This window comes from Macrosteles quadrilineatus, unplaced genomic scaffold (assembly GCF_028750875.1).
Source record: "Macrosteles quadrilineatus isolate MER2022 unplaced genomic scaffold, UCM_ALF_1.0 Scaffold_1__1_contigs__length_201487025, whole genome shotgun sequence".
Taxonomy (NCBI): Eukaryota; Metazoa; Arthropoda; class Insecta; order Hemiptera; family Cicadellidae; genus Macrosteles; species Macrosteles quadrilineatus.
Window position 1 is genome coordinate 10936738 of NW_026542594.1, and position 12143 is coordinate 10948880.

Genomic DNA, 12143 nt, shown 5'->3' on the forward strand with positions numbered 1-12143 from the left:
AATTAAACTAGGCCTAAACTTAATATTGTAATAATGACAAGTATTTAATTGAGCCTAGCCTATTTGTCTATTTAAAAAGGATGCAAGCAGTTTATTTTTGTTTGAACAATATTGGTTCAGTTGAGAATATGTGCATACTGGCACTATTTAGTTGAAAATGTGCATTACTGGCACTGTTTAGTTGAACATGTTGTACATGTGGTACTGGTACTGTTAACGTTAATGTTTGTTTTCACACTGGAAACTACACAGTTCATAAGATAGGCTATTGACTTCAATTAGTTCATGCAGCATGCAACAGGGGCACATTCACAAATTGGGATGTAGGCTATTGAATTGCAAACATTTAAAAATGTTGAAAATTAGACTATAGGTCTTTTTAAAGGTATTGCTTGAATGTTCTTAGAAACACTTTTAAACACAAGTTTAATCCATGGACCAGAAACAAGATCTGGCTGTTGAAGGACCAATTTATAATGTCATGAAATTTTGATAATTGATTGAAACATGAATTAATTTAGTGACTAAAAAAGATTGAAGAAAAATAGTTATAGAATTGTAACAAGTGGACTGTATTTTGTTGTGTTTACATGAAAGGAATCACTTACTGATTTTCTTAATTCTTCTTGAAATGAAATACAATATAATATTATAATGAATTTTCTTGAATTTGACACTTTCTTCCTACATCTTCTCAGTTCATTCTCATTCTGTCTTCATTTGTTTTTCTTCATTCACACAGTCACATGTTTTGTTTTTAAATTTTAATTGTTGGACATCTAGTAGTTAAACTGCTTGCATTTACAGTGTTGCCAATTTTAATAATGAAATATTATTTTTAGATACAATGTGAATATAATTTGATAACATATGATAATTAGTAAATATTGAAATGAATTGTAATTTAAACTAATAATAATAAACTAGGTGAAACCCGTCGAAATCGACGGTTACTTTCAAGGCTTGCGCTAACTTATCTAACTGCGACAAATTGAGTGAAATTATACATATTTTGAGCATTTAGCATTGTTTAAAGAGTAATAAGTGTAAAAACAATAATGATATTAATTGCGTTAGTTACCAAATATGGTTGATCATTCAATGAATAAAATATTTCCCATACCGTACGTCATCGGAGTTATTATTAGTATGTTAACTGGTACCTTTTATTTTAAAAGAACCTTTAGATAGTATTAAAATCATATTGGTGGATCTTTTGTAGTTAAAACTTCCACGATTTCATCTGTCTAATCTATATATTAATACGCAAGCAGGTTTCTTTTCACAGTCATAACTCGATAACGGTTTGACGGATTTTAACGTTTGAGGTGTCAAATTAAAGGTATTTTCACGTAGATGTGCAAATACGTCTCAGAATATTAAGAAAGGGCATCACTTAAGTACAGTTAAGGGCTAAAGTTTGGAAGGTGGCGCTATCTGTTGACATTTGATCAAACTCATTTCCTTTTGTTTACAAATAACATATGGACGTAGTTTAGTTTGAAATAGTTTTTAAGGTTAACCACAGACTGCAGGACTTAAAACTTCCAGAGCAAAGCTGGGATTTATATTTTGTTTCAATCTGTTAACTAAGTCTGGTTCTGGTTCATAATGAAGAGTTTAAGAATAAATATTTAATAAATATTTTATTATTTTTTTCTATAGTTAAATTTATTCACCTTACATCGTATTTTACTGATTATCATGTTACAGTTCGACGTGATGAAGTGAATGTTTAAAAATTATTATTCGCAGGGCAGTTATCCATTACATTACCATATTATCACGTAATTTACAATGTGTATCAAAATTCCAATTGCTTTATAGTGTTTTCTGTTGATTGGTTAACTTCCTTATTTCATTTAAATTTAAAATCAAATGCCGCCAGTACGACGAAGAACTGTGAGTGGCTGGAGAGAACGCGAACATGACCGCTTGCATCAACCTCTTAATTGAACATTTGGTGGGTACATAGTGGTAGTACCACCGTTGTGATAGTCTAATCTCGGACAAATGAACGTTAAATGTTTACATTGTAGTAGCTTACATATTTTTAAGCAAGAAAAGACTGGCCGAGACAGTTAAGTTTTTACTCTTTGTTGTCATCAATGAAAGGTTCGTTTACCTCATTTGTGCAATTCACAATACCTTCAGGATCTTATTGGAAACTCCCAATCTGAAAATAGGACTGTGAGACTTATATATAGAAGTTATTTGGATAAAGTTTGTCAATTCAATTCTGCCTTTACCATGGTCAGCTCCGAAGCTCATTAAGACGAGAAAGTTCCACAGGGGATCTACAATTTTAAGATCCGTGACACGTTTTACCACCGAGTGGGTCCTCTAATTCCTCAATAAGGTGATGATCCTGAATACGCACAGATATATAAGTAAGTACAACAATGTCACTAGAACCCAAAAGAGAATTAAGCACAATTCAAACAAAAAATGCAATGAAAAAATATGCGGGAAATAGGGTCACAATGCCGACCCATTTGCAAATCTTTGAAGACTGTGGCAGACATTATGTAGGGACGAGAGCTCCGAGGAGTCAAGTGAGATTCTTATGTACATAATAAGAGACAGAAGACGTATCTTCCCTCGCTACAATGGTGCTACATGTGTAGATGTTGCAGCAATTTTTAAAGCTGAAAACAAAGCACCACCTGGCCAAATAAATCGTATAGTTTTTTCCAACAATAATAATGTTAAACGCGTATCCATTCTAGATCTGTCGTTGGATCCACTTGCTTACCCTCTTATGTTCCCAACCAGAGACTTGGGTTGGGAACCCTAATTTAAACACGCCTAAAACAGAACACATAAAAGAAATAATTTAACAATGCTAGAATAAGAGTAGCGATGGTTGGCGTCAAGAGAGGAATTGAGCTACATTAGGTCAAAAGCTCACTTTACAGTGTGTGGTTGACATCTACGTGCTCATAGAGTGCACCCGCCTACTATACATAAGAGATAACCAAAGCAGTATGATAGTGAATGTAAATTTAAATATTGTAGATTACTTTTATATTTTTTACATCATAATATTTTTATATTTCTATAATCGGTCATATACACTATTTTAGAGCAACTCTTTTGATTAAGGTCTTGCTGTTCATGTTTTTTGTTTTTTTTTTACATACAAGTTTCAGTTTTGCTCGATTTCGAGCAACGTGTTATCTAGTAAAGATTAATCTATGATTTTATTTGAGAAAAATATCTGTTTATTGAAAAGACACGTTCTAACTTAAAAGGGAGGTCTATCCGTTACAGTGTAAGTTTGATTTTTCCTTCGTCACGTCGCGTCAGTTCATATCGTACTTCTGTGCCAATAAATAACCCAATAGCATAGTTTTGGGAAATTGGTTGTGGGGATGTTGAAGCTAATAAGACACTTCTGCACTTGTATTATTTTGCATTGTATTACACAATCGAAGATTTTTCCAATGATTTAAAAAATGTATGGCAATAATCTCATAGTATGATAAAATATAGCCAAAAGTGGTAAAACAGTTACTGTGATAAAAGGATTTTCCACTGATTTCATAATGGAACGTTATATTGCAAAATATGACATGATACAGAAGAAAATCAATTTTAAAATCAGAAAATAACATTGCAAATACTTCTTTTGGACAATTCAGTAAATGTGTGTTGTTTAAAATACAATTTTAAATTAACATCTGTTTCATTAAAAAGTATTATCCACATGGACAAAATGTAAACAAATCTGTGGAGGGATCTTTGAGGGCTTCTGGGGCAAAGCCCTAACGGGATTCACTTAGTTTTTTCTTTTGGTAACTCATCTAGGGACCAAGACCTTTCTTTGGACACCTCTACCAAGTTTCTACGCCCAGTCGTTCTCTCAAATTAATGGAGACAAAGTTTCCAATTAAATATTTACATTCCCCCATGTTAATCTTATGGGAGAAAATCCAACTTTGGTGGAAGATCCTGCCCAAACTAATAGAGATTTCAAAAAACGAAAAAGACTTTGCAAAACTACAGATCAGGGCCATTCATTTGACACTTTAATCATCAAAATCGGTCCAAAAATGAGGGAGGAGTTCTGTTTACAAAAATCGGCTTAGCGTATTATATATATAGATAGATAGATTGTAAACCTAAACATTGGTTAATGAATTTTGATTGAGTTAATAATTTAAATAGGAATAAAATAAAGAAAACTGATAAATACTTAACAGTCAGTAATATTGGGCAAATCGACAATTTTACTGAGGTGGACAGAGATTAGCCTACGCTTCGAGTGGTATCTTTCCCGCAAAGCATTATAGGCTACTGTATAGTTGCCAGACGAGATCGGTAGGGATATGATTAGGTGTAAGGCTTCGCCTTCAAGTGAACTTATCAAGTACTGGTGTTTTTCAACAAGGGATAAGCTACTGTTGTTGTGGATAGTAGTATCAAAAAAGTTAATGTAGGATATCCATGTTTTAGTGTCACCATTGAAGGACTTCAGTTCTAGCTTAGGCAATTTTACTATGCTAGTAGTAGGCCTAGAGGTTGGGTTTGATGTTACCGAGTTAATTGACAAGTGTTCATCATTAAAGTTCTGAATTAAAAGAGAAATTTCAGTTTGAATGTTAATTGAGAGTTCTGATATGTCGTTCTGGAGCTTTGAAATAGCTTCTTCATTGTTAGAAAAAACCTTAGTATCGTCATCAACGTCAAGAAGCTTATCTAGGTTAGATTCAAAATTGGCAGAAATGGTTTTAGCTTCGTGCAAATAAAGGTTAAGTTTTGCGGTTTGAGCTTCTGTTATTTCTGATGAACATGATTGAATATACTCACTGATCGTATTTAATTTATTTAATTGTAATTTGCATCTATTAGAAAATGTTGAAAATCTCATTTTGAAAGTTAGGCCTAGATCGTTCAATGAGTTAACTTAAGTAAGTAGTCTAGTTATTGTAAATGGATGGAGTAATTTGAGGATAAGGACTGAGGAATAAAATCAGGGTTTCTTTATTATTTCAGTGTTGATATTGATAACTTACGATGAGATGTGGTTCGTTGTCTTCATTGTCTTTGAAGAATTACAAACATAACCTTACTTTTGACATGACGTTTGAAGCTGAAGTTGTAGACGAAATGAAGTGTCGAAGTGATGAATGCGGAGCGGAACTAGCAGAACGATGACGATGTTGAACACTTGGAATGAGAGGAGTGTGGAGTGTGGACTATATCGTGACGTAGACGAAGTTCAAAATGGCGATGCGGTATTGTCCTTGGCGGCTTCACGTTGAATGAAAAACGTTCAACCGAGACATTGAAAATAAACTGATAAAAAGTCGCACAAATGTTCGTAGATATAATCCGCGGCTCGATAGGACCAAAAATCCGCGGCTCGAAAGGACCAAAAATGTGCGGCTCGAAAGGACCAAAAATCCGCGGCTCGATAGGACCAAAAATGTTTTGGTATAAAAGATTTAATTTATGAGAGAAATAATGAGAACATGTTGTTATGAGAGGTGATTTGCGATGAATGAATGCAACAATGAAAACTGACATATGGTAATGTGATGGGAATTACAGATGGACTGTTAAAAACAAAGACATATAAAATTAATACAAAAAACAAAGGCAACTTGACTGAACACCAGCTGTTTCATTAGCCAGGATTATTTTTTTTTAAAGCCCAAACATCAGACACAACTAGGTTTAGTTACAAACTATAAAAAAAAATACTGACTGTTCTTAGGATCGATCCAGCAACCTTTGGGTATTTACTCAGGGGAGGTACTGTATAGCCTAGATAAGCTCACGATGACAGCTGTGGGCTTCTCATTAGCTGAGGGAACACTATTACCGTAACAACACGGTTTGCAACCATCGGCCTCGGTGGTCTAGTGGTTAGCGTGCCGGGCTGATGTTCTGTGAGTTACGGGTTCGAAATCCGCTGGTGGCATTAACTTTTTGACTAAGATGTTTTCATTATCAGCAAGTTTGGTTGGTTTGGTTAGGTTATGATGGTTTAATTTCATAATTAAGTCATTATAAAATTTTAATTGAGCAAATTCTAGTTTTATTTTATGAACAGAATTATTTTTTCTATTAATAAACTTTTTTATATTATTTTATTTCATTATCAGCAAGTTTGGTTAGTTCGGTTAGGTTATGATAGTAATTTTATAATTATAAAACTATAAAATTGAATTTGAGGCATTTATAATTTTATTTTATGAACAGAACTATTTTTGCGATTAGTAAACCTTCATTGCCAAAATGCTCTCTACTATAGCGCTGTTCACGGAGGAATTTTAAACTAATGCCTCAATCGTACCTCCCCTAAGTCAGACCCCCCAACCTTAAGGTTGGGGCGCCCCAACCTTTGGATTGTAAAGCGAGCGCTATAACCACTCAGCTACACAGCGAGTATGATTTTTGGGTGCATATGTCAGATATAGTTCTATAACTAACTGTAGGCCTATTATATCAACAAAACCATTCTAAACTCTAAAATGCAATCCTTCTGGAATTTCAATAAGGTAAAAAAGGAATTTTTGTTTACTGGGACTTTCTTTTTTGCCAGTTGAAATACTCTACCTCTGGATGTGTTTTCGCAGATTATCTCTGAGCTGGTTTTTGTTCATGTCAGGCCTCCAGGGATTCATCCTGAGAAATGCAGCCACGGAACCCTCTACCCTCTGTCGAAGATTATGGTACGCTGGCTGAAATAAATAATAAAAGAAATCAGTTAATCAGTTTATTCACCAACCAAATAACTAAACGTACAATATTCTTGACCGCTGCTTGAGCAGGGGAAGTTCTTAACCCTTCCTTGACTGGCGGGTCTCGTAGCCTAGAACAATCAAAAATTTTATAAAATGATAGTAAGTTAGTTTTCTTTCTTATACATTTAAGTTAACCAAAATTTCCTTTTTTTTAATAAAACACTACTCAAATTTCAACAAAATATTTCTTAGAGTGTATAAATAATTATTTGTACAACGAAAATGGTGCAGATATATCGGCATCCCATGTGTGGATTAGCCTATCAAGAAAATGGCGGGTGTTTCAAGATCCCGACTTAAAATATAACAACATGTTATAAATTAAGAATAAAAAGTGGAGGTTGCGTTATTAATTCCAAAACATTCTATTTGACAAAAAGCTTTATGCTGTAAATGGTAAATTTAAACTAGACAGTACTTTGGTATTATCACCGCCTGTGCCAGCTAGAGCTGGTGACGCATAACTCAATCCTCGCCGACATCCCTGCCTTCTGGGAGACAGAACTCAAGTAAAGTATGTTCTTTCCATTTATGATAACCCAAACTAACATAACCGCCGCAGCGCGCTGTACAAGGGTGGCCTCCGGATAATACCAAAGTACTGTACTAACAAAACTTAGGCCTATGTTCTAGAAAGATACATACATAAGTACATAGACTAGACTATTACAAGTTTAGTGCGGGAAGAGTGGTATGACATGTTCAAAGGTATTCTGCATAGGTAAGTAGCCCCATAGTGGTGTGAACCTACTAGTTACTGTACAAACACCAATCCTTCTGTCTACAGAATTGGTGAAACTAAGGCTACCACTGATGAAGACTCTTAAGTGAAGGTGGGGGAGGTAAAGACAGGAAGAGATTAACTCATATGAGAAAAAGATCAAGAATATTGTTGATTAAAAATTGAAAATTATCTTTTATTAAATAGGCTAGAAATAAACTTCTAAGTGATTTATATTTTCTAGTCTATGCTGTATCCTTTAACGGGGAATTTTGTCTCATTATATAGAAATGGACTGGCAGACACCTAATTTTAGGCATGTGAGGATGGTAGATCGTAGATAATTGGGGGCTATTTTTATTAGCATTTTGCAGTGTCCTTGTCCTACCCAGTATTTTAATTGAAAAAAAAAAACAGTCTAGAGAAAATAGAAACTAATAACTTGGTTCGTTTTAACCTAAACTTTACCTTAACTTACCTAGTCTAACCTTCAAAGGAGGCTACCTTCAAAGGATTTAATGCAGTCACGATTCCTCATAAAGAATGACCTACCATCCTTAAATTTCTTTTCTGACATCATAAAGGAATATGCTAACGGTTAGAAGTTTTTGGTCTGGTTATGTTTGATCAGATTTATGTTGTTTTTTTATAGGTGAAAAATTGGGTCATGAAACCCACCATCTCAGAATTTGATGAAACTTTGTGAAAATGTTCATTCCTATGCCCTAAGTAAATACCCCCGTCGCAGCAAACCTGCATACTAAGCGAATTTCCATTTACCCGGGTTGATTTCTACTAAAATATGCCCTATAAATTTTCAGATTTATTTCCTATTTAAATCACATTAATTTTAGTGAGTAGGCCTAGTTAGGTTTGCTGCTACGGGGAAGATGTTGAGATGTGTTTTTATTTTCTCCGTAGTCAATGAACATTCAAAAACACTTCAATATACTAAATTATTTGTTTTTTTAAGCTCTTCAAAATGGTCTAGAGAGAAATTAGGGTCAAAAATGAGAAAAACCCATTTTTACCCCATAAAACCCCCCATAAACCCCTGATCCCATGGTCCGATTATGCTGGTTCGCGAACTCGTTCGAATAAATGTAGGTTTACACGTTTGTACCAAATTTCATTAAAATCGGATCAATTTTGCTTGAGTTATCGCGCTAACGGACACATATATAAATATACAGGGTGTCCCGGAACTCTCTACCAATATTTTAGGGCATTGTTCCTGGGTAAGAAACATATCTAAATATCATATTTAAATTGTCCGGAAGTCCTTAGTTACTCAGATAGCCGCCATTTTGTTTTTTTCACTTATTAATTTTTTTCTGAAAATTGGTTAAACATACGAAGTTGAAACTTTGCACAAACATTTATGACAACTAGACAAAGCTACAAAAAAATTATGACGATTTTTAAAATTCATAAAATAAAATGGCGGCTGTTTAAAATTTTGTTTCTTAAATTACTCAAAAACCGTTGATGTTACAAAAATTTTACAAGAATAACTTTTTTAAGGCAATTTTATTACAAATCGATCGACACCTTAATCTTTAAGATCGGACGAGTATTAACTGAGATATGGCAGTTTTAGTGATACGTGACCGCCGGATATTAGTTGCAGCGCATGCTGAAAGCGGTCACGTATCACTAAAACTGCCATATCTCAGTTAATACTCGTCCGATCTTAAAGATTAAGGTGTCGATCGATTTGTAATAAAATTGCCTTAAAAAAGTTATTCTTGTAAAAGTTTTGTAAAATCAACGGTTTTCGAGTAATTTAAGAAACAAAATTTTAAACAGCCGCCATTTTGTTTTATTAATTTGAAAAATCGTCATAATTTTTTTGTAGCGTTGTCTAGTTGTCATAAATGTTTGTGCAAAGTTTCAACTTCGTATGTTCAACCAATCTTCAGAAAAAAATTAATAAGTTAAAAAAACAAAATGGCGGCTATCTGAGTAAATAAGGACTTCCGGACAATTTAAATATGATATTTAGATATGTTTCTTACCCAGGAACAATGCCCTAAAATATTGGTAGAGAGTTCCGGGACACCCTGTATATACAGGGTGAGTTTCTACTGACCGTGTTAACTTCGCCAGTGGGTTCTACTCACTAAAAGGAACAAAAAAGTTCCTATAAACCCATGTCCGATTTTCGACCGTTTGGCTGTTTTGGGGGATTTTGTGTTTTTCTTATTTTATTAGACTTTGCTCCACAATTTATGTAATAAAAACTTAACCAATTACTTTAGAGAGTTATAGTTATTATCATTGGAAAGAACATTAAATTTGCTATAAATCAAAGGTTTCATTCAACAATTATACCATTACATAGTCCACGTTATAACCAAAATAAAGTAAAAATGTCATTAAATTAATCAATTACGATAATTTTCATGGGCCTCCTTTGATACATAAACCTGCATTTATGCAATGTTGAAATGCATAAAAAACTTGGCATTTTAATAATCTTTCAAATGATATGCTATTCAATACTATTATTGATATAAACCAGTGAGAAATTACTAATAAACTACAATAAAACACGGTTTACAGATTTTGTGTTTGCACAGTTTTACTGTTAATAATAATTACTGTATACTCCATGATGTATTTTATTGAACTATCTGATAAAATTTGTACATTATTTTAACTTTTAAATATTTATTAAAATTATCTGAATTAATAAAATGTATAAACTCAAGGTTTTTCACATTTTCAAAGATGTAGTGTGTTTGATTCTTAAATGCTGTGTAATTAGTTTTACCTTGTGCTTGATAAGTCAGCTTTTATTGATTTGTCATCTATAGCTAGATAACTCAGCCGCTTGAACATACCTTGTTGAGTAATTTGCTGTTTTAACTTTATATTTCCAAGTCAATTAAGAGTTTTTCAACATTTATTAAAATATGGAGCCTTTTACCAATCAAGATTATGCCAACATGATGAATACAGTAATTATTATTAACAGTAAAACTGTGCAAAAACAAAATCTGTAAACCGTGTTTTATTGTAGTTTATTAGTAATTTCTCACTGGTTTATATCAATAATAGTATTGAATAGCATATCATTTGAAAGATTATTAAAATGCCAAGTTTTTTATGCATTTCAACATTGCATAAATGCAGGTTTATGTATCAAAGGAGGCCCATGAAAATTATCGTAATTAATTAATTTAATGACATTTTTACTTTATTTTGGTTATAACGTGGACTATGTAATGGTATAATTGTTGAATGAAACCTTTGATTTATAGCAAATTTAATGTTCTTTCCAATGATAATAACTATAACTCTCTAAAGTAATTGGTTAAGTTTTTATTACATAAATTGTGGAGCAAAGTCTAATAAAATAAGAAAAACACAAAATCCCCCAAAACAGCCAAACGGTCGAAAATCGGACATGGGTTTATAGGAACTTTTTTGTTCCTTTTAGTGAGTAGAACCTACTGGCGAAGTTAACACGGTCAGTAGAAACTCACCCTGTATATATGAATATACAGGGTGTCCCGTAACTCTCTGGACACTTGTATATAGCGTTATTCCTTAGGTCAAGACAAATACATTTCACCATAGGAACATGGGTCTATGGTGTCTAGTTTACCGACTGTCGGTATTTATGTGTTTTTTACAAAAAAACTAATAACTCCTAGACGGTTTGAGATACAGCTTTGATATTTTGCAAAAATGTTAATCTTTTTAAGACCTATTATCGTTAGAAATTAAACTAAAAAATCATTAACCGTTTCAAAATGGCGGCCATTTAAAATATTTGATGCCAAATTTCACGAAAACTGTTAACTTTACAAAAAAATTACAAGAGACAAAAAAGTTTGTAAATTTTATGTAGTTTTCAATGGTACCTGATTTGTTAAGATTGGATAAATAATAACAGAGAAACGTGTTGTTTTCTAAATGTATGACAACTTTTCTCCATTTAAACAATGCTAATACTCGTTTCGCATTGTTTATATGGAGAAAAGTGGTCATGCGTTTAGAAAAGAAGACATTTCTCTGTTATTATTTATCCAATTTTAACAAATAAGGTATCATTGAAAACTACATAAAATTTACAAGCTTTTTTGTCTCTTGTAATTTTTTTGTAAAGTTAACGGTTTTTGTGAAATTTGGCATCAAATATTTTAAATGGCCGCCATTTTGAAACGGTTAATGATTTTTTAGTTTAATTTCTAACGATAATAGGTCTTAATAAGATTAACATTTTTGCAAAATATCAAAGCTGTATCTCAAACCGTTTAGGAGTTATTAGTTTTTTTGTAAAAAACACATAAATACCGACAGTCGGTAAACTAGACACCACAGACCCATGTTCCTATGGTGAAATGTGTTTGTCTTGACCTAAGGAATAACGCTATATACAAGTGTCCAGAGAGTTACGGGACACCCTGTATAATATAGAGGGTGATTGATATAAGTATGCCAGCCGTTTTATTCGAAAACTATAAGAGATATCAGAAAAAGTTAAATGGTAAGTGCCTTGGATTTTTATTTAAAAAATTGTAGTCAAGTCAAAAAAATTATTTTAGCCGCCATTTTTCCAACATGACCACCAACTTTGATTTTTCTTATAGAACATTCTGTATTTTATGATGTATTCCGGTAGAAAATGTAATTTTAAGACGATTTTATTCTTGTGA

At 32.9% G+C, this 12143-nt stretch overlaps 1 protein-coding gene across 2 annotated transcripts in view; it reads right to left on the reverse strand.

Moving 5' to 3' along the window:
• Nucleotides 1–12143, reverse strand: part of LOC129001715 (biorientation of chromosomes in cell division protein 1-like 1) — an 89614-nt gene that overhangs the window by 65535 nt on the left and 11936 nt on the right. For both annotated transcript variants that reach the window (XM_054429125.1, XM_054429115.1), the window contains exon 2: nucleotides 6568–6692. In XM_054429125.1, coding sequence (XP_054285100.1) covers nucleotides 6568–6692 — 125 coding nt within the window. The remainder of the gene's footprint in view (nucleotides 1–6567; nucleotides 6693–12143) is intronic.